Source organism: Aulonocara sp. 'chitande type north' Nkhata Bay, linkage group LG22 (assembly GCF_057382095.1).
Source record: "Aulonocara sp. 'chitande type north' Nkhata Bay isolate Kocher_YH1m ecotype deep benthic linkage group LG22, A_spYH_male_GT1.1, whole genome shotgun sequence".
Classification (NCBI taxonomy): domain Eukaryota; kingdom Metazoa; phylum Chordata; class Actinopteri; order Cichliformes; family Cichlidae; genus Aulonocara; species Aulonocara sp. 'chitande type north' Nkhata Bay.
In genome coordinates this window covers 1,392,764-1,417,068 of record NC_141364.1, presented here as the reverse complement: position 1 = coordinate 1,417,068, position 24,305 = coordinate 1,392,764, and the positions used below count along the sequence as shown (strand labels likewise).

Genomic DNA, 24,305 nt, shown 5'->3' with positions numbered 1-24,305 from the left:
CAGGTGATTGATATATGCATTTTTTTTTCTCTGCCCGTTCTGTTGGTTTTTGTCTTTTGCCCTTCTCCCCCGTCCCTCTTCTCAGCTGTTTCTCTTTCCCTCTTTCTTTCTCCCCTTCTTTCCCCCAGTCAAGTCTGTCCCGTATTCAGCAAGTGAAAATAAAATAAACAATAAAAGGTGAATCAAATGGACCATTACGGCAAGGCTGGGATGGTCAATTTGGTAAAGTAAATCCGTTGGGCATCTTTCTTTGCCTTTAGACAACAATTCTGATGCAAAAGAGCCAAACGGGACAGGCCAAAAAAAAAAAAAAAAAAAGAACTGAAGAAGCTTCTGGGATGAGAGGTGAAACGTCTTCAAGTAACTTAAAGAAGTCCAGATGCTTTTCTTTGCAAGCTCCTTTGACCATAATCTTGAAAGTAAACTTAGTTTCACTGGTCTAGCTGTGTGTGGCCTGTGATTTAAAACTAACTAATTAACTTTTTATTTTGTTCCCATTCATGAGCTTCTGTTAGATCAGCTGCCTGTGCAGAGAGACAATGTAGCAGCATGTGGGCAATAACTGTGTCTGTTAACGTTCCCACCTGCAGACACGAGGATTCTCATTTTTACTTTTTTATTAAGCAGAGTCATTTGGGCTGGGCCACGTAATTGCTGAATGAATGTTTAATACTTCTGCTTGTATCCTGTAGTCTGTAGGAAAAACTGGACCCACACGCAGGATGTGCAGAACAAAGACAGTGGATTTATTTATTTATAGTGTAGTCATGATGCCCCTCGAGGCAGACGTGTTTGGTTGCTCCGCTCTCAGATACTGACTTTTTGTTTGTTGTTGTTGTTTGTTTTTTGTTCTTTTTGTGCTTTGTGTACTGTCAACATACCTGAGACAGGCACTACTGGACATCAGCAACTCACATAATCTTCTGGACTTCACCTTCCGTCGAAGCTTCAAGTCATTGTTCGGCCCGGTAGCCACCTCCAGTGAGTCAGCTGACCCCAGGAGAGTGCTTCGAAGATGGGGGGGCTCCATGCTAGGTTAAAAGCTTGGGCTAGCCGACCACCATTACCCAGCCTCCTGTTGGCCAATGTGAGGAACCTGGAAAACAAACTGGACGAATTACGAGCCAAGATCACAACACAGGAAATTAGATAATGCTTCACACTTATTTTCTCCAAGACCAGGCTCTCAGTCAAAGTCCCAGAGTGCGCTGTTTAGCTGCAGACTCACTCCATATACTGAGGAGACCGGACTGCAGCCTCCGGTAAGGCTGTCGGGGGAGGTGTGTTTGCGTTCATTAACAACTCGTTGTGCGGAGACGTGCAGATGGTCCAGAAGCACCGTTCACCAGACGTTTGGCCAGACGCAGCTGTGTTTTCCTGTGGGATCCCCAGGTACTTGTATCTGTCTTCAATGTCTGAAATGTGGCTTTCTGGTAGTTCGATCTCCTCAGTTCAGACTACCTTCCCTCTCTTCGTTGATATCGATAGTCAGTCCTGTCAATGATCTCTGAGCAGTAGTGGGGACTTGGTAGATTCTGCACTTGACGGTGACCTGTGCTATGGGGTTGAAGTTGGCCTCTAGTTTTGTATGCCACATCCCCATTAAGTTCCTAATGAAGGCTCTTAGAGTTCTTTTGATCTTGTACCAGGTGTGGGGCATTGAGTCATAGGCCTTCTTGTAATGAATCCAGGTAGTGCACAGGTTTGTTAGCCTAGTCTTGCAGTCTCAGCTGACTGCTCATTCTACCAGTAGCTGGTGTTTTGCACCTCTGGTATTCTTGCTGATTCCTTTCTGTGCCCCACTCATGTATTGACCCATGTGCCTGTTCATCTTAGCTGCTAGTCTACGGAGCTTGGAAAGAAAAGCGTCTGGACTTCTTCTGTGCCACTGTGATGATTACTGGGCCCTGTTTAGGGAGGTTGCTGTGGTCTGCTCTTAGATACACTAGCTACTGAACGTTTCCTGTATGTGTTGCATTCTTCTCCGATATGCTCTTCCAGTACTTCTGCCGCAACAACAACTGCAACAACCGCAGCAACAACAAAACAACCACAGCAGCAACAAGAACCACCTCCTCTGCCATCTTCAACAACATCAGCTTCCTGTGAGTAGTTGTGGCTCTTATGTCACATGTACTAATCTCATATTGTTAACATTTTCCTTTAGTTCACTTTCTGCAAATTATGTTATAAAAATAGAAGGATATAGATGTGAATATTTAAAATATTGAAATAAGCATATTTGATTTCTTATGTATTGTGTCTGAAAATCTTAAATTTGAGAATTGAGAATTAGTTTTTTTTCTCCTAGAAATGATGTTTATGTATATATCATCCAGGACAAATATTAATATTACTGTCTTACGATAATTTCAGTCTAAGCACTGAGCTTGTAATTCCACTTTTCAAAAATGCCATAAATAAAGTCTTTTAGCACTGATTATTAGTTGCGCTTACACCTTCCGGTTGAGTGAACGCTGGCGCGACTTGCTGCCGCTACTCACCGGTATCTTTTTATCTTTTATTTATATATTCTCTTATTAAGATCCTCATGATAGTCCTTTCTGTATAAAAGTCAGTCAGTAGTGGTGCACATATTCAGTTCAGCTTTTTTGCAGCAACAGTTCCTGCAATGTGTGTCATGGTGTAATGTCAACAGTGTTGGGAAGACAACACAAATGAAACCATACTTTTTAGACACATGGGGAGTGTGTAATACGGATCCAACACACACAATGGTTTCGCTTACAGTTTCAGCTTTTATTGCCAACTTGCACCCATTCATCCTGGTCTCTCGCTTCACTATAAAGGAAAAAGAGTCATTAGTTCAATTGCCACCACCTACGGCCTCACCTGTCTCCCCAGCACTGCCCCCTTGAGCTCACTGCACCACCCCTCCCTTGCAGCTGAGCCAGGGACCACACCTCTGCCACATGGCCGAATAAAAAGTGATCTTTGGCACCTACTGTTTATTTCCCCAGACTCAAGAGTTGTATTAAGGTTAAACTGCTATACTTTGACACAATAATGAGTGGGGATAAATCTAAGAAAGGAGGATACAGACTACGAAACATCCGTGATTGTGAAATGGAGAATGAAGCCACGGCTAATGAGGCAAGCCTTGCATCGGGACAAGATGGCAACCGAGGCCTGGACTGGCTTTGGGATGCTGTGAGTAGTGTTCTGATGGCTGACATGGCTACACTGTGAGCTGAACTGAAAGGTAACTTCAAAGATAAAACTTCTGAGGTGGCCAGCATACGACCCTGATTTTTTACCTGCCTCCCATGACAGGAGATTTAGACAATGGGCATGGCATGGAATTACTGCTGTGTGTACAGTTATTGTAAAATCTAAAATTATGGCTTTCGATACCTTATGCAAGACTTATGACCTCGAGAAACAAGACTTCTTCCGATAGTTGCAAGTCCGTGACTATATTGGTAAAAGAATAAACTGCTGTGTCCCTGGGGACTTCTCGATTGTTAACATCTTCATTGATACTTATGACTCCAGGAGTAACAGAGCCCTGATAAATAAACTGTACAAATGTATGATTAAGCTTAAAAAGGACTTAACAATTTACATAAAGCAGAAATGGGAAAGAGAAATGGACACTGAGATTAAGAAGACAGGTGGTCAAGGATTTGGGAAACACAGTTCACCACAATTAATTCCAACATGTGGTGGAACTTGTTGGAAGAACATTATACTTTTTTTCATAACACCTAAACAAAAGTCTAAATTCAGTGCTACATCTTCGCTGAGCTGGAGAAAATGTGGGGAAGTCATGGCAGATTGAGTGAAAGAAGCATCTATGTCCACTGTGAGCGACCATCTTTGAACAGAGGCGGGGCTTACGACACCAACTCTCTGCCATCTATAATCCAGTTTTGAGATCCTCCCCAGACGCCTTAACGCCCACTCACATCCTGGGCCATCTGACCTCAGGAAATCACATGATAGGGTGGGGCCAGGTTTCACAATGAGCTCACCTGAAACTCTGGCTGATTGTGACCCACACCCAGTTTCACACCTTGGCTCAGGTGATTAGAGGATCATCAGGGGGTCCTTTTGTCCCTCTGTGGGGGGAAACTCCCACTAGGTTTATATCTGGGACTCTCCACCATTTGACCTTAGAACTGAAGAAGCTTCTCGGATGAGAGGAGAAACGTCTTCAAGCAACTTAAAGAAGTCCAGACGCTTTTCTTTGCAAGCTCCTTTGACTACGATGACCTGGATGACTGAGAACCTTCACAGACATGGCAGATCATGGACACATATTCTGGTCCTGCCCGTCCATACGACCTGTCATGGTCCTGGGTCGCTGACCCAGTGTTTTGAGTTTATTGTTATTGTTTTCTAGTTTCTTCTGTTTTTGTTTTTCGTGTTTGTGTTTTGTGTTTCTGTTATCCCTTCCTGTGTCCTCTCCCGGTGTTCAGTTCGTGTCTTTGAGTTTGTGTTTGTAAAACAGTCTGTGAATTTTCTGTTTTACTTTGAAGGTCTGTGTCTCATTATGCCCATTAGTTTCAGCTGTGTTCCCCTCTGGTGTGTCATTCCCTCATTATCTTGTGTGTATTTATAGTGTGTGCCTGCCTGTGTTCCTTGTGGGCTTGTCTATGTTATTTTGTGTTTCTCCGCTCCTCGCCTCGTGTTTCTGTTATGTTTCAGGTCAGCTTACTAGCTTTCCCAGTGCAGTTTACTTTGTAATTTTCATCACCGCTCTGTGTCACTGTGACCCGTCATCAGTAAACCTCACTCGCATCATCGCCGTTGTCTGCAACTTGGGTCCTTCCTCTCCAAACACCACACAACTGCTGCCCCAGCCGTGACACGACCCTTCTGGTTGGAAGTTGTAAAAATAATTACAAAAGCACTGGGATTCAATATGAGTTGTACATTCGCATCATTGAATTTGGGATATTTTGCAGAAGATTTAGTTACAGATGATGTTTATCTCCTGAGAATTCTTTTGGCATCTGCGAAAAAAGCTATAACAAAACGCTGGCTTTGTAAAGATCCTCCCTTTTTACCTCTATAGTAGAAAACATCCGATTGATGGAATGTATGACTTTCACCTGCGACATCAGGGCGACTTGGGAAGGAGATGTTGGAGAAAATGGCAGGGGTTTACAAACTGTGACAGCACTCTTTAATGCATAGAACTTGCAACACCATAGTGTTGATGTATGTATGTGTAAATGTGTGGATGTATATACATGCATATATTGTCTTCCGATGACCTTATAATATTTTTTTTTGTTTCTGTTTTTTTCCCCCTTTTGCTGCATAAAAATGTTCCTAAAAAAAAAAAAAGTACATTCAAAACAACAACTGACATTTGATCTTCATATATACTTGCTTTTTCCATTGAACAAAATCCCTGAAATGTTTCTATCAATGCATTTCAGGCAGTTTGTCCAAAGTTTGTTCATTCTGCGCTCCAGATGGGTCGAGTGTGTTTAAAATCGCGTTAATCGTGATGACCATGTTAATGCGTGTAAGCGCGTTAATGCTGAATTGACGTGTTAACACTGACAGCACTACCTAAATTATAAAGTCACCCCCTTTGTGGCTGATAAATCCCTGTTTTTCTTTCTTTGTATTGACTTCAATGATTTTTTTGTTCAGCTGTCACACAGGTATGTAACGTCTCAACATGAGGGTTAGCATAGCTACGCTGCTCCTCACACATGCCTGAAATCCTGCAGGCAGAGCAGTAACACTCCGCGAGGTGACACCGATGAAGCAGAGACGACCAAAGTCACATGACAATGAGCTGTCAGTCACTTTTCTTTTGCTTCAAAACTACATCACACACCACATTCAGACCCATCAGGCAGCTCTCAAACACTTTATCAGCAAACATAATTTTCCCACTTGTCATTTGTGGGAATTGTAAATCACAACTTTTTGGTATCTATTAATGAACTTTAGTGGCCGGAAGAAAAAATAAGACTGAAAAAAACCCCTCTTTCATCAACTGAAAAGAAAACATCATAAAAAATAATACATAAAAACATGTCGCTTTACAGTGAAGACAGGTACATCTCTGGTGTTTATTGAACAGACTGAAGTCATTTCCTGTGTTTATAATATTATCAGACATGTCCTTGTATGAATTTTAAATTCAGGTGGACCTCTGGTGTCTGTCATCTATTTGAGCAGTTTAAAATTCAGACATTCATACTAATTGGAGGAGTGCAGAGCTGGGATCCATCCAATGAAAACCAATAACAAAGTCCAGTGGTAAAATGAAATCTTATTGCAAATGTGAGATGACAGGCTTTCTCCTCTTTATTTACCTGTTGCCAAGGTGAATCATGGTATCGGCAGTGATTTCACCTTCCATTAGGCCTAATTCACTTGCTTAACTGAGAATAAATTGATTGGACAAACACTGATCAACTTTCCTGGAACCAAAGAATGAGAGTTTCTATGACAAATATGAGCACTGGACTCTGACTTTGTTTAGTCTGGTTTGTGAAACACATCCTTGAAATGTTGCTTTCAGTTTAGTCACGATGAGGCTCTCACTTGGTGCACGACAAAAGCATTTAAAGAATTTGCAGCTGCCAAAACGTAAATTACTCAAGTTCATGAAGCGTTAAATATCCTTTATGTTCAATTATGGAAAATTACCAGGGACCAAGTTCAGTTACAGCAAGATTATTAAATGGCTGTTATTTTCATGAAGATGAACTCAATGAATGACTTGGCAAAAAATGTATTGTTATAGAGAAACTCCCAAACTAGCAGGTGTGTCGTTTTTCTGTTGTGCTCTCTTCTGTTAACTGTGAGTCACTTTAATGTGAGAGGAAATGCATCAAATGTTTGGCCTTAATTGAACAGTCAGCTTTGCCGTCTGGAACCAGCCTGGGTTGATTTCATTATAGTTTCATAAGGAAGGACTGTGCAACCATAATTTATTTTATTTTTAAATGAAGCTTTTTTGAGTAAATAGATGTGATTTAGAAGTAACTGTAACAGCATCACCTGTCCTCAGTCACATGACAGCCTGTCGTTGGCTCTGATGTGCAGTACAAACACACTGTCATGCGGTGTGGTAGGACTCAGGCGCAGAGCAGAGTTCAGGGGAAAACAACGTTTATTTACACAGTCACCAGGTGCAGATATATACAGTGAGGGGAGCGGGGGTCCTGGGTCCGAAAGGGAAGTCCGGGATAGGAGTCACATACATGCTAGCTCTTCTTCTTTACGACGGTTCAAACAACAGGTTGGTCACGGGTCCGGGGTTGGTCACGGGCCTACCAAGATGGCGCCGCGGATGGTCGCCCTGGTGCTTCAGTGCGTTACTTTTGTTTTGTTTTTGTGCATTTCTTCTGTGTCTGGGCACTCCTCTGGATACTCGTACACCAGAGAAGAGCTCCTTCACTACAGGACTACAACGCCTGTGGATTTATTTCCAATATTTGTCGCATCTGCGGCAGATTTACTGCTGACTCTGACCAGGAAAGTGAGACGCCGAAAGAGAGGGAAGCGAGCCGGCGCACTCGTGCGTTTGAGGAGACGCGGACTGCGAACTGCTCTTCCTAGGATCTTCCTTTCTAATGTACGCTCACTCGGGAATAAGATTGACGAACTGGCCCTGATGAGAAGCATGAACAGAGACTTTGCCTCCTCCTGTGTCTTATGTTTTACGGAGTCGTGGCTCAGTGAGAACATCCCAGACTGCGCGCTCAAGCTGGAGGGCTTCCATCTGCTGCGCGCGGACCGGCAGGCCGCTCTCTCCGGTAAGTCCAAAGGTGGAGGTCTCTGCTTCTACATCAATAGTGGCTGGTGCACAGACGTAACAGTGATTGCTCAGCACTGCTCTTCCTCTCTGGAATATCTTTTTATTCACTGCAAACCGTTTTATTCTCCGCGGGAGTTTGCTTCATTCATCCTGGCCGCTGTTTACATCCCGCCAGACGCGGATGCGCAGGCAGCTCAGTGCGCACTCGCAGAGCAGATTCTCCACATGGAGCGGACATACCCGGACTCTCTCATCATTGCTCTTGGGGACTTTAACAAAGCCAATCTGAGCCATGAGCTTCCAAAATATAAGCAGTATATTAAATGTCCGACCAGAGAGGAGAGGACATTAGACCACTGTTACAGCACGACCAGCGGGGCCTATCGCGCGGTGCCCCGCGCTTCACTCGGACTTTCTGACCACGTCATGATCCACCTAATCCCCGCGTACAGACAGAGGCTGAAGCTCTCCAAACCTGTCGTGAGGACTAAAAAACTGTGGAGCAACGAGGCTGTGGAGGAGCTTCGCACGTGTTTGGAGACCACAGACTGGGACACAATGAAGGCTGCTTCTAACAGCTTGGACGAGTTTACGGACACTGTCACCTCCTATATCCACTTCTGTGAGGACAGCATTGTGCCATCACGCACCAGGGTGAGTTATAACAATGACAAACCCTGGTTTACTCCTAAACTCAAAAAGCTGTGGCTGGAAAAGAGAAAGGCGTTCAGAAGCGGAGACAGGGACTGCTACAGAGAGGCCAAGTACAGGTTCACTAAGGAAGTGGACATTGCTAAACATCAGCACTCTGAGAAGATGCAGCAGCAGATCTCAGAGAATGACTCGGCCTCTGTGTGGAAAGGTTTTAGGAATATCACCAACTACAAGCCTAAAACCCCCCACTCCACTGATGACTTGCTCTTAGCCAACACCCTCAACGACTTCTACTGCCGTTTTGACGAGCCATCAGGCAGCCTTCACACCTCCAACGGCCCCAACAATAGAGACACTTTGGACACTAATTCCCCCACCTCTCCCCCCTCCATAGAGCCATCACCACCTTCAAACTGTTCACCTACAACACCCCCCTCCTCACCCCACACAAAAGAGGATTTCACACCACCTCCTCCCACCACAACTCTTCATATTCATGAAGCAGATGTGAGGAAGCAGTTTAAGAGTCTGAATGCTCGGAAAGCTCCCGGCCCAGACGGCGTGTCTCCTGCCACCCTCAGACACTGTGCAAACGAGCTGGCCCCAGTGTTTTCTGGCATTTTCAACTCCTCACTGCAGGCATGCCATGTGCCTGCCTGCTTCAAGTCCTCTACCATAATCCCTGTCCCCAAGAAACCTAGGATCACTGGACTAAATGACTACAGACCCGTGGCTCTGACATCTGTGGTCATGAAGTCTTTTGAGCGCCTAGTTCTCTCCCATCTCAGGACTCTCACGGCCCCCCTCCTGGACCCCCTGCAGTTTGCATATAGAGCCAACAGGTCTGTAGACGACGCCATCAACATGGCCCTACACTTCATCCTGCAGCATCTGGACTCCCCAGGAACCTACGCCAGGATCCTGTTTGTGGACTTCAGCTCTGCCTTCAACACCATCCTTCCAGACCATCTCCGAGACAAGCTTTCCCAGATGAATGTGCCTGATCCCATCTGCCGGTGGATCACTGACTTCCTGACGGACAGGAAGCAGCACGTGAGGCTGGGAAGAATGTCTCGGACTCCCGGACCATCAGCACCGGCTCCCCTCAGGGCTGTGTTCTTTCTCCTCTGCTCTTCTCCCTGTACACCAACTGCTGCACCTCCACCCACCAGTCTGTCAAGCTAATCAAGTTTGCAGATGACACCACCGTTATTGGACTCATCTCGGACGGGGATGAGTCTGCCTACAGGAGGGAGGTTGAACGTTTGGTGTCCTGGTGCAGCCACAACAACCTGGTGCTGAATGCCCAGAAGACAGTGGAGATTATTGTGGACTTCAGGAAGCACACAGCTCCACTCCCCCCATCATCCTGACTGACACCCCCATCACCTCTGTGGACTCATTCCGCTTCCTGGGTACCACCATCACCCAGGACCTGAAGTGGGAGCCCACCATCACCGCCGTCATCAAGAAAGCCCAGCAGAGGATGTACTTCCTGAGGCAGCTGAAGAAATTCAACCTGCCAACACGGACGATGATGCAATTCTACACTGCAATCATCGAGTCCATCCTCACCTCCTCCATCACCGTGTGGTACGCTGGAGCCACTATCAGGGACAAACAGAGACTGCAGCGTGTTGTGCGCTCTGCTGAGAAGGTGATTGGCTGCAGACTCCCATCTCTGCAGGACCTGTACACCTCCAGGACACTGGGGCGTGCAGCTCGGATCTCAGCTGACCCTTCTCACCCTGGACACAGTCTGTTTGACCTGCTCCCCTCAGGCAGGAGGCTCCGGTCCATTCGCACCAGAACCTCTCGCCATAAGAACAGTTTCTTCCCCTCTGCTGTCGGACACATGAACAATAACCGTATGACTGTCCCCGCCACTAACACATGACCCTACGCTGTGTTCACTGCATCATTCCATGTTTGCACTGATCACCACCTGCACTCATGTATATATCTTTCAACGTAGCACTCATAATTCTTATTCTCATGTATATATCTCATGTATATCTCATGCACATATCTTTCCACGTAGCACTTTTAATTCTTATCCCTACTTTTATTTTTTTCCATGTCTATTTAAGTGCCATTTATGACACTATGTTTGCACTGAAGCACCGCAGCAATTTCCTAATGTTGTAAACCTGCTCAACATTTGGCAATAAACCCCATTCTGATTCTGATTCTGATTCTGATTCTGAAACTGTGCACAGGAGAAAAGAGGGTTACAGCAAGCAGAGTTGGCGAACTAACACAAATGAGGGAAAATGAAAAATCCCACGGACCTCCTGATTGTCAAAACTTGGTACGCGCTTCACGTCACAAACCACACACTCAGCGTGTGAGAAGTGCTGTACTGACAATGTGAACAGTCTTTCTCACATCTAAAGAACATTAAGACCGACCTACGATCCCGTTTAACGGAGTGAAGTCTCAATGCCTGCATGAAGCTTAACCTCACCACATATCAACCAGACTACAAAGCCATCAGCAAAACCATGTAGCTCCAGAAATTGCATTAATGGTAAGAAGTGCTTTATTTATCACTGGTTAGCAACAGCAAAACACCATTATTGAAAGGAATTCAGAGACTTACTGTCCTTTAAAAGCGTTCGTGCTACATAAAATGCATAAATTTACTTTTATTTCATTTTAAACATATTGTATGGCTCTCACGGCATTACATTTTAAAATACGTGGCGTTCATGGCTCTCTCAGCCAAAAAGGTTCCCGACCGCGGTTTTAGAAAGTTCTCCTCTCTCCACTGAGCAATGTTAGGGTTCTGTCAGAGTGTCAGGGTCTTACTCACATACAGATGGTAACCTGCAGGTCACCTTTACAGATGATGGAAGCACTGTGCTGCGTCAATGCTGCAGAAATGTTTTTGTATCCTTCCCCAGATCTGTGCTTTGCTACTATTCTGACTCAGGGGTCTAACGATAATTTAAAGCTTAGTTTGTGCTGTGACATGCACTGGGAACTATGAAACCTCGTACAGACAGTTGTGTGTCTTTCCAAATCATGTCCAATCAATTACATGTTTACCCCAGGTAAAGTTGAACCAAGTTGTAGAAGCATCTGACGGATGGTGAGTGGAAACACTGATGGACCTGGGCAGTAATAACAGCAGTAATAATGCTCTTTGTTTATTATTGCCTTTCACTGCAGTGTGGGTCAACAAACTGCACCATCACCAGTTTGACAGGTAAGGTTCAGTCAACATAAGTTACTTTTACAGGAAATGTTTTGCAGGAAGTCTTTGCTAAATATTGCACAGAGGTGATTCATGTGTGCAGCAGCTGCTGGCGTCAGTGATCAGAACCAGGAGCATGTTTAACAAAAACATGTGGGTTCTTCCTTTATTCTCCTGCTAAATACCAAAGAGCTGACTGACAGCACAGTTTATTACAGTCCATTGCATGTCTGATGATGCATTTAAACAGCAACACACCCAATGCACAGAAATGTTCTTCAGTTTTGGGTGGTGACTCTTCATTCACTGGGCTCTTTTGTTCTGACTTCATTATTTCCTGTTTATAACTCCAAGGAATTAAAGTTGTTTATCACAGTGCTTTCCATGATGTAAACACCTTTTATTAATGTGCTGTTTACTGTCAGAAAAATAATTACAAATTAGGCATTGAGAAGACAATTAAGAAGACAGCTCTTCTGCACTGCCTTCCTGGTCACACTGCAGGTTATTGTCTTCACTTAATATTCTCAGAGTCTTTCTTTGCAATTTAAACCATTTAAGATGCATCTTCTACTTTATCAAAGCACTCACACAAAAACATGAGATTCATGAATGCATAAAAAATCATTTTAGGAATCGGAATTAATTCACACACACCACGATAATGAACAGCATGACATACAATGAGAAAAACAATTCAAATAACAGATCTGAGCGAGTTAAACCTTCCAGGAAAAAGTTTTTCGAAACTCAAAAGCACAATAATTTATTCAAGAATGAACCTAAACTGGCATTAAATAGACACAATATTTGGCCATAAACTATAGTCGGCATGCATCCAGGACAGTATTGAAGTTCCACCCTTCTTTCTTCTAGCTTACATAAAACTACATAATTATTGATTATTATTATTTATTGAACATGTTTTATGTTCAGGTGACTCACAGTCTGTTAAGTAAAAGCACAATGATGATTAGTATCCACTCCAGCCTCCATTCAGTGTTTATAGAAAGATAAAGGCTGTTGTAGTTTGTGACGTGTGTTCTTGATATAAATCTGATGATGTTTATCACCTACTGCTTATTTCATGTAATGGGCTAATACTGACAAACAGATGTCCAGAGACAGTCTCATTTATCAAGCATGTAAATTGGATGATGTGAATCTTTATTGAATTTTTATTGTAAGTCAGTTTTGCTTCATGTGGTAAAAAATAGAAGGCCCTTTTCAAAAAGATTAAAAGTTTTCCAATCTATGATCAACAAGGTCTTTAGATTGAACTCACCAAGGATCACACTGATACAATCAAATCTCTAGGAAGAGTTCATTAGTACAAAAATGCTACCATGGCTGGCTTCTTGTTGACTTTAGGGCTACAGGAGGATTTAGGTGAAACTTATTGCTGGGGCTAATAAGGTGCAACCCAAGTGTTAGGTTTATATTGTTGGATTGTCATTTATGCTTAGAAATATATATAATTGATTGATATTAATAGGATGTCTGATCCTTAGCAGTCTGCAAAGACTCTGTGCGCCTTCCAGAGTGTTCTGGCATATACACACAAATCCTAATGTCATGAGAGAGGTCGTACCTTCTCTTACTGATTTATGGTACAAGGCAGGGGTCCCCAATCCCAGTTCACAAGGGCCGGTGTCCCTGCAGGTTTTAGATCTCACCCTGGGTCAACGCACCTCCATCACATGATTGGTTCATTACCAGGCCTCTGGAGAACTTCAAGACATGTTGAGCAGGTCATTTATCCATTTAAATCAGCTGTGATGGATCAAGGACACATCTAAAACCTGCAGGACACCGGCCCTCGTGGACTGCGATTGCGGACCCCTGGTATAGGGGGACACCTACTCTGTATCTGTTTTAGTATAGGAGCCCTTTGTTTAGGTGGACCGCTGGGCTCCTAGCACCAGCTTTGGGGATACTTCACAGGGTCACATCTTGACCTCACACACACACGCACACACATACCTACACTACACACAGACAAGGTACTCTTGTGTATGATGTCATATGTTAACCTGAACCTATGCATATTCATGCAACCTCAATAAAGAGCAGTGCTACGGGGGAGCTAACGGAGAGTGACTGGGGTTCGAGCGGAAGGAACGGCGCTCGTCACAGTTCTCTCCCTTGTGCACGAGCAACACAAAGAGCTCTGGTGACTTGCGTCTTGCTTTTGCTGTCGTGGTAGAATTGTCTTGGCATTCCAGCAATAGGCCTGTGCAACACAAACCTTTCAATAAGACTCAATCATGCAATTAAACTTTGACATCTTAAAGATAAGATAAGATAACCTTTATTAGTCCCACACATGGGAAGTTTGTTTTGTCACAGCAGGAAGTGGACAGTGCAAAAGTTATGAGGCAAAAATTAGAATACAGTAAGAATAAATACAGTACACAACTGTACAGAATAGAATAAAATAATATACTATATACAGTAGAATAAAATAAAATAAATATACAATAAGATAAAAATAGAATACAAATACAAATACTATATACAACTGAGTAAAAATACAACGATGACAGAAAGGATTATTGCACTTAGTATTATTGCATATGTGTGGATGTGTGTGTTTGTTCAGTTAAAGTCTTTATTATGGAGTCTGACAGCAGTGGGGAGGAAAGACCTGCGAAATCTCTCCGTCCCACACCGTGGGTGCCGCAGTCTCCCACTGAAGGAGCTGCTCAGTGCTGTCACAGTCTGCTGCATGGGGTGGGAGATGTTGTCCAACAGGGATGACAGCTTAGCCGCCGTTCTCCTGTCACTCACCACCTCCACTGGGTCCAGAGGGCATCCTAGAACAGAGCTGGCCCTTCGGATCACCCTGTTCAGTCTCTTCCTGTCCCCAGCAGAGATGCTGCCGCCCCAGCAGACCACGCCATAAAAGATAGCAGAAGCCACAACAGAGTCATAGAATTTCTTCAGGAGTGGGCCCTCCACTCCAAACGACCTGAGTCTCCACAGCAGGTACAGCCTGCTCTGCAGATGAGAGTATGACAGCAGCATCTTGTAAGAGGAAACTTTTGGACACATCAGTACAGGACTCCACCCGGTACAAGAGTGTTTTTATTCATGTTGTCGATGCTTCAGCTGAGGATTTGAGGCTTGTTTTAGAACACATGGTACATACGTGTGTTGTGATATTTGTGAGTCAGGATAAGATTTGTTGTGACGTAGTTGCCTACGGTGCATCCTCAATACTCAGTATTGACGTGTTGTCTCTTGTTTGATGGATATGTGGCATTCCTCAGGGAAGACTCCACCACCTCGAGAATGTGGAAAATGCTTTGAGTTGTTTGTGTATGTATGTGTGTTTGTATACCTGACTTTCTACCTGGTTAAAGAGTGTTTTAACAACATCCCTAGTCATAAAAAAGGGTCATCTCCCCTCACCCCATATAGGGCTTTGGAATGTGATGTCACGGGAGGGGGTGTGGCCGCTGAGGCGCCATTTCAGCAGGCCGAACAAAGGGCTAAAGGACCGAAAGCATCAGCAATGGTTCGTCCTTGCTGTGTTGGTCGTTAGATCGCACAATCGGGAAGGGAATAAGCTGGAAAATGGGCTCTGTTTTTATTCTTTCCCCACCTGGAAGCAACGTGAGGGAGCTCGTGTATCAGATGTTACCAAACGAAGGCGTTTGGTAACATCTGATACATCTGATACATCTGATAACATCTAGCCTGGATAGCAGCTGTGAGACGAGCTGATATCCAGTTCTCTACCATCCACAGATATCTGTTGGTGCTCCAGACGTTTTCATTCAGTTAAGTTCTAAATAAGTTCATATCACTCTTTATAGCATATTAGTTGCTAATTGTTTTTCATTATTGCAGCAAACCAGCCTATGAAATGGATGAAACAAATCCTGACTGGGTTCCAACGCTACACATGGGGCACTACGAAATCCCTGCTTCAAACCACATGCTACACACCACCATGCCAATCAGATTAGTTCTTCCATGTGAAGGTGAAGAGGTGACCCTTCTGGATAAGATGGTGAAGGTTTGCTGCATTTTGGTGAACATGTGCCCCAGTGTGGTAGTAAAACCAGGGAAAATGCTCTAGAAAGAGGTATTTAACCTGGACTCGCGGCGACAGTCGACGCGGGATTATTACTCCGAACTGGTGCAGTCTGTGCGAGCAGTGTGAGCTTGGTATTTGGCTAGCGTGTGGCTAATAGTGGATTTTTCCTCCTTCCTCCAGGAGAGGCGAGTGGAGGAGTGAGTTGGGGAGCACACACACTAGGGAGTTACAACACGGAACGCACTGGGAGCAAGGGACGTTGGACTTGCCTGTCTATTTCACTGTAAATAAACGCACTGCGTTTCTGTGAAGAAGAACTGCGCCTGGGTCCCTGTTTTCCATGACAATTGTAACTGATGTTCTACAAAGTGGTTTTAATTAAAATAGGCAAACATTTATTTCTTTATTCAACTTTTGAACTGTGGTTCATATTAGTACATATTCAGTAAATGCAAATTATTTACATGCCCCCCTAAATTAAAACATTATGGGTTATTCAGAACAGAACTATGCTTGGAGAAATATTTTCCCATCAGTTGATCCAACTCCTCCACAGTAGCAGGTGGAATCTTTTCTTTTCCCTGTCACTACAGATGGTCTGTTTATGTTTTAATCGAGAGCCTTTTTTTGGGCAGCTGAAGAGGAGAAGTCTATCTTATGGCCAACCTCTGGCTGTATCTTGGTCATATTACCAGGCAAAACCCAGTATGCAGGTTCATCTGTAACAGTCCTTGTGCCACAGATCAACACTGTTGCTTCTACATTAAACAGAAGAGCAGCGACATGGCTGCAGGTCTCTGTGACTCCGGCCTTACAGGTGCAGCGGGCGGCTTCAACCTTCCCTGTGATGCTCACAGTGACCCATGGCTGCAATGCTGGTTCATTCAGTCTTTGAGAGTGCAGTAACACACACAGACAAAGTTCATTTAAAGACAAGAACTATGAGCCAAGGCCGACACAAATGTGTTTATCTACTTTCAAATCCATCCATCCATTCGCTTCTGCTTATCCTTTTCAGGGTCGCGGGGGGCGCTGGAGCCTATCCCAGCTGTCATAGGGCAAGAGGCAGGGTACACCCTGGACAGGTCGCCAGTCCGTCGCAGGGCCAACACACAGGGACAAACAACCATTCGCACTCACATTCATTCGCACATTCACACCTAGTGGCAATTTGGATTAACCAATTAACCTATCCCCTCAAGCTGCATGTCTTTGGACGGTGGGAGGAAGCCGGAGTACCCGGAGGGAACCCACGCAAACACGGGGAGAACATGCAAACTCCACACAGAAAGACCCCGGCCTGATGGTGGAATTGAACTCAGGACCTTCTTGCTGTGCGGCAACAGTGCTAACCACCGTGCTGCCGTACTTTCAAATCCATTTATCATAAATGTAACAAAGTGTTTACATGTGATTTTTTTATCTTTTTATGTGTCCATCTATACAACGCTGCATGTTGTATTCTAAATCTGCCTGTTTGTTTTTTTTAATCTGCCAGCAAAAAATGAACCTAAAGTATGTAATGCAAGGATGTCATCGTTTTCAAGAGGGAGAAAGCATAAAGTTCGACTTTTATGAATCACTTAATATGATAAGGAGATTCTGCAGGTCATTAATCGATGTATAAAACCAAAATATAATATATTTTTACTTACACAGGACACAAACACGGAAGCAAGATGTATAATTAGGATTATTTATAATAAATATGAATTAATTAGTGCAATTTCTTTAACCATAGAGAATGACTAAATCCTTCAGGACAATGTCACATAAATGCACTGAACTCACTATGTTTTCTCTCTAACAGCCTCCACATGTTCTGACTGTAGTTTCCCCTCATGAATGAATTTATGCTGCACTAATCTGAATGTTCGGGGGGAATCAAACGCATTTTACTCGCAGTACTCGAGCTGACTTACCTTTGTTTGAATGACGGCGAATTCACAACATGGAGGCTTAAAAAAAAGCCAAATCTTGTACCGATCCAGGCGATTCGTAGCCTGCTAAACTGGTGCCGCACTCCCACAATGCACTGCGGCATGACATCAACTCCAAAGCCCCATAGGGCTTAACCCCTTAAATAGTCCACCATATACAAGCACAGGTGAGCCCATAAAGGGTAGGAAGTGACTATCCTTACAAAAGTCTAAGGAGCTTGGAAAGAAAGGCGTCTGGACTTCTTTAAGTTGCTCCAAGCTCCTTAGACTACGATGACCCGGATGACTGAGAACCTTCACAGACATTCCTTACAAAATAAGGAAACCAGCTATAGCCTCTCCCACCATCCTACATGTAGGGGATGAACAGAAAAATATCTGAACATGCAGTTCAGGACAAGGTTTACAATTTTAAGCACAACGATGACAACTTTTATCAAAATCACTCCAACAGCTGCCTATACTGCTGTTCAACCTTCTGTCCCTCTAAGAAAAAAGGCTGATGAACTACAGGCACACATACAGTGTAAAGACTCCAAATCAATTTAATGATCAAATTCCAACTTGTATCATTTCACACAAGACATTTGCTGTTATATCAGGGAATGTTGACTCCTCCAATTAAACATCTGAGGATTTTTATGCATATGTGTGTGTCTGGTGGATATTTCAGGGTTGGTGTCGCAACAGGAAACAGCAGCCATCCACTGACGTGAGAAAACAAACACACAGATCATTACTGTTCCACTAACGTATTGTCACGCTTTAGAAATGTGTTCCTACCACAAGAAGCAGCTTATTAAAAGGTCACACAAGTTATGTTTAGGTATGATGGGCAAATCCCAGACATTCAGTAATGCGCTGACTCCTGTTTGACGAATCATTAAAGAACATTTTTTCTTACAAATAATTATGTAGTGGATGTTTATGTATTTTAAGAATAACAGAGAAATGTTTTCAGGAATTAAGTGATGTAATAAGATACAAGAAAATCAAATGAAATAAAAGATGAACACCTTGTTCTCAGGAAGGCCTTTAAAATTCATTCATCTACTTAAACTAGTAACAACTTCATTCAGTTACTGAAGCAGAACAAATCAAGTTTGAACATTGACTCTAACAATCACAGAATTTGTTTAAAAGAAAATTTTAAAAATAAAATGAATTGAAGTTTTTTATGTGCACACTGACTGTCAACAAAGAAGTAGAGACCTGGAAAAGTTGTTTCTTTGTCTAAACCTACTCAGTCAGTTGTGAGCTTTATAAAAACCTAAACTAATCACAGAAAATTTGTTTGAGTTAGTCTGTCAGATCCTTTTTGACTACAAATTTGAAGTGATGGCTGCTTCAGGAGGACAATAGGAGAGAGATGCAGGTAAATAAAAGGTTAGTGCACACACCTTAAACCATGACGATAACTACCATTACTCCACCTGCACATATTTGCCCTCAGGTTCATGTTGACTGTTTATAAAAAGAGGAGATGAAGTCAAAGAACATCGCTTTCTTTCACTGCAGTGGATGACATTCAAGCAGAGAGATACTATGTAAGTAATCCTAATATTAAATATATATCTGACATGTTGTATATTAATACATTTTAAATATACAACATGTGTTTTTTACGGTTAATTGTTATTTTTACTGTGATCTGGTTGCTTTATGTTGTTTAATTTAGGGAGCATTTTCATTAAAAAAAGTAACGTTTTCGTTTTTTAAATGGTTCTGTTCTGTTTTCATAGTAATGAATAGTAATAAAGAACTATGTTAGTTCTATACTTCTGTTTCAAGCTCAGTATAAACAAGCACCTTGATGGTAAATATGAAATAATTAGCAACACATGAAAAATTACAAGAAGTGATAAAGTGTAAGAGAAGCACATTGACAACTTCAAGGTAAGATTTTTAAGAATAAAGAGATCACAGATTGGTAATTTCAAATATAAAGTTATATAATGTTGCAGCCATGAATGAAAACAGTAAAATGCAAAGATTTTAACTCAACAAAAACATTCTTTCATGCCAACCTCATACTTTGAATTAAACCGACCATAGGCATGCTAGGCATTTGATCTTTTCTTCAGCTGATAATAAAGATGATGGACAAAATTTTCAGAGAGCAGAGAAACAACTTCACTATGATCGCAAAGATTTGTATCATCGTTCTTCTTTTTGTTGGTAAGAGAAGCTTTATTATTCAAAGAATTTTATACTCGTTAAAAGGGTGAACAAATATGAAACTGAGAAAAGATTTCTACACAGCCTGCTGCAATGCATGGACAACAACCTCAACCGCAGCAACAACAACTGCAGATGCTCCAAAAACAACCACAGCTGCCCCAACCACAACTGCAGCAACAACAACCACAGCTGTTCCAACAACAACCACAACTGCAGCGACAACAACCACAGCTGTTCCAACAACAACCACAACTGCAGCAACAACAACCACAGCTGTTCCAACAACAACCACAACTGCCCCGACAACAACAACTGCAGCAACAACAACCACAACTGCCCCAACAACAACCACAACTGCAGCGACAACAACCACAGCTGTTCCAACAACAACCACAACTGCCCCGACAACAACCACAACTGCAGCAACAACAACCACAACTGCAGCAACAACAACCACAACTGCAGCGACAACAACCACAGCTGTTCCAACAACAACCACAACTGCAGCGACAACAACCACAGCTGCTCCAACAACAACCACAACTGCAGCAACAACAACCACAACTGCCCCGACAACAACCACAGCTGTTCCAACAACAACCACAACTGCCCCGACAACAACCACAACTGCAGCGACAACAACCACAGCTGTTCCGACAACAACCACAACTGCAGCAACAACAACCACAACTGCCCCGACAACAACCACAGCTGTTCCAACAACAACCACAACTGCCCCGACAACGACAACTGCAGCAACAACAACCACAACTGCCCCAACAACAACCACAACTGCAGCGACAACAACCACAGCTGTTCCAACAACAACCACAACTGCAGCGACAACAACCACAGCTGTTCCAACAACAACCACAACTGCAGCAACAACAACCACAACTGCCCCAACAACAACCACAACTGCAGCAACAACAACCAAAGCTCTTCCAACAACAACCACAACTGCCCCGACAACAACAACTGCAGCAACAACAACCACAACTGCAGCAACAACAACCACAACTGCAGCGACAACAACCACAGCTGTTCCAACAACAACAACAACTGCAGCGACAACAACCACAACTGCAGCGACAACAACCACAGCTGTTCCAACAACAACAACCACAACTGCAGCAACAACAACCACAACTGCAGCAACAACAACCACAACTGCAGCGACAACAACCACAGCTGTTCCAACAACAACCACAACTGCAGCGACAACAACCACAGCTGTTCCAACAACAACTACAACTGCAGCGACAACAACCACAGCTGTTCCAACAACAACTACAACTGCCCCGACAACAACAACTGCAGCAACAACAACCACAACTGCAGCAACAACAACCACAACTGCAGCGACAACAACCACAGCTGTTCCAACAACAACCACAACTGCCCCGACAACAACCACAACTGCAGCAACAACAACCACAACTGCAGCAACAACAACCACAACTGCAGCGACAACAACCACAGCTGTTCCAACAACAACCACAACTGCAGCGACAACCACCACAGCTGTTCCAACAACAACCACAACTGCCCCGACAACAACAACTGCAGCGACAACAACCACAACTGCTGCGACAACAACCACAGCTGTTCCGACAACAACCACAACTGCCCCGACAACAACCACAACTGCAGCAACAACAACCACAACTGCAGCGACAACCACCACAGCTGTTCCAACAACAACCACAACTGCCCCGACAACAACAACTGCAGCAACAACAACCACAACTGCAGCGACAACAACCACAGCTGTTCCAACAACAACCACAACTGCCCCGACAACAACCACAACTGCAGCAACAACAACCACAACTGCAGCAACAACAACCACAACTGCAGCGACAACAACCACAGCTGTTCCAACAACAACCACAACTGCAGCGACAACAACCACAGCTGTTCCAACAACAACCACAACTGCAGCGACAACAACCACAGCTGTTCCAACAACAACCACAACTGCAGCAACAACAACCACAACTGCCCCGACAACAACCACAGCTGTTCCAACAACAACCACAACTGCCCCGACAACAACAACTGCAGCAACAACAACCACAACTGCCCCGACAACAACCACAACTGCAGCAACAACAACCACAGCTGTTCCGACAACAACCACAGCTGTTCCAACAACAACCACAACTGCAGCAACAACAACCACAACTGCCCCGACAACAACCACAGCTGTTCCAACAACAACCACAACTGCCCCGACAACAACAACTGCAGAGACAACAACCACAACTGCAGCGACAACAACCACAACTGCAGCGACAACAACCACAGCTGTTCCAACAACAACCACAACCTCAGCGACAACAACCACAACTGCCCCAACAACAACCACAACTGCAGCAACAACAACCACCACCTCCTCTGCCATCCTCATCAACATCAGCTTCCTGTCCGTTATTATTCCTGTGATGTCACATGTACTCAGCTCATACTGTTAACATTTTTCTCTTCAGTTCACTTCCTGTAAATAATATAAATATAACAGAAAATTATTTATGAGAATTTATGAAATGTTTAAATTAGCATGTAGCTCGTTCTCAGTGAAATGTGTTTAATTGTTCTCAATTTGTGTGATTATAATGTTCAAAACTGAGCATTTAATCTAATCCCCGTTGCTGTTTTGTTGCCATTTACTGGTGAACTTGAGTATTTTACTTGTGTTTACACTTTTTTTGGGTTGTGGTTTTATTTTGCTGGCAGAATATCTGTGCTTGTATTTCACCATAGTTTTTCACAGTGTTTGCTGGTAAAGAGATTTAGTATACACATCCAGAAATGCATACACTATTATATATTGTACATATATTTATTAGTTTCAGGTTGGCCATTCTTGTATTTTGCTCGTTTGTGTTTTTGTGTTTGCACATCTCTGTTGCTTGTGGGGCTCGCACACAGGAATTTCACTCGCATGTGCTGTGCCAGTGTGACTGCACATGTGATGTGACAATAAAAAAGTGATTTGATCCGAGTGATTTGAAGAGGAGATTAAAATACTGGGTAAACATCAGTTGGATCATGGCCCTTTATTCTATATCAAACATCAAAAATAATTCTATAGAAGTTACAAAGCATATTCTAAATCTTATTTATTGTGTGGCAGACTTCCACCAAATATGAACTCTGCAAATATTACACCCCTGACCTTACTAAAACAAGTCAAAAAATAAAGACAGAGTCTGACCTGCTTAACTAATTCAAAACAGGAGAAAACTGGTGATCAAAAGAAACTGCAGCTCACCCCTACCCGGGTCCTCCAGCTGGAACCAGTCACGACGGGGCGGTGTATCCACGCACCAATTGGAGCAGGGCCCTGGCACAGCTGAATTAGTATAAACAGATATATTACCTGAATTAAACAACCCTCCTATTGTTTAATTCCCAAACTAAGAAATTGCTCTTTACAAGGCGTCAGCGATGACATTTTCCGTTCCTTTCTTGATTTGCAGGTTAAAATCCTGCAAACGTTGTCAGGAAGCGCTGTGTGGCAGGCAGGAGTTGGACCCAAAATGCAGGCACTCAGACTCGAGGGATGAACTCAGAATGTAGATTTTATTCGAAGACACCAGGAAAAGATACAAAACTAAAGTATACTGGGAAAATATAAACTATACTTTACGGAGAGGCACATGAGGGAACACACAGCTTGAGGGACGACGCGACACAGACTCAGAGAAACACAGGGTTTAAATACACTGGGAAATAACGAGACACAGAAGGAGAGCACAGCTGGGGGAAATCAGAACTGACAAGACAAGGAAGCAAAGTAGGACACATTCACATAAGACATGGAACTTCAAAGTAAAACAGGAAATACACAGAGACACAGACCAAAGGGGAGAATAAAGCACAGAGAAGCACGAGGGGGGAGCACAGACATGACGGGCTGGGAAAACATGGAATGAAACACAAGGAGGGGAAGCCCAGTAAACTAAACATCTTAGGACCTCCAATAAAATACCTCCAAGAATAACAAATGAACTTAACATGAAACAGGAACACAGGAAAAACTACGAACGCTGGGTCGAATGACCCAGGATCCTGACAAAAGTAGTGACCAACGCATAAGTCTCTCATTTGAGTTTTGCATCCGGGAGAGAAACACCAATGGTTTGTGGTCAGTGAATACTTGAATGGGTATAGAGCTGGATCCAATATACACCTCGAAATGCTGCAGGGCTAACAACAAGGCAAGGGCTTCCTTTTCAATAGTGCTGTAGTTCATCTGATGTTTGTTGAACATTTTGGAAAAATAGCAAATTGGGCGATCCACCCCGCGATGGGCTTCCTGCATAAGGACAGCTCCTGCACCAGCCGCACTAGCGTCAACCTCGAGCTTGAAAGGGCACCTGAAATTAGGTCCCGTAAGAACAGGGGAACTGCACAGCAATGCTTTCGCAGACTCGAAAGCAGTCTGACAAACAGGCGTCCACACAAAAGGCTTCACTTGGCTGATCAAATCGATGAGAGGAACGACAACAGTGGCGAAGTTCT

The 24,305-nt window shown here is 43.6% G+C and overlaps 1 protein-coding gene across 1 annotated transcript; it reads left to right on the top strand.

Annotated features, from left to right (window-relative positions):
• The first annotated feature begins 1,989 nt into the window (after positions 1-1,989).
• Positions 1,990-23,347, top strand: LOC147303123 (uncharacterized). The gene is made up of 3 exons (XM_086281205.1): positions 1,990-2,105; positions 19,818-22,203; positions 23,261-23,347. The coding sequence occupies exons 1-3, from the start codon at positions 1,990-1,992 to the stop codon at positions 23,345-23,347; spliced, it is 2,589 nt and encodes an 862-aa protein (XP_086137331.1).
• Positions 23,348-24,305: the final 958 nt, after the last annotated feature.

Coding starts and splice junctions, on each gene's coding strand:
- LOC147303123 (XM_086281205.1), top strand. CDS start 1,990: ATGCTCTTCCAGTACTTCTGCCGCAACAACAACTGCAACAACCGCAGC. Junction 2,106..19,817: donor TTCAACAACATCAGCTTCCT/GTGAGTAGTTGT, acceptor ACTCGTTAAAAG/GGTGAACAAATATGAAACTG. Junction 22,204..23,260: donor CTCATCAACATCAGCTTCCT/GTCCGTTATTAT, acceptor CTTGATTTGCAG/GTTAAAATCCTGCAAACGTT.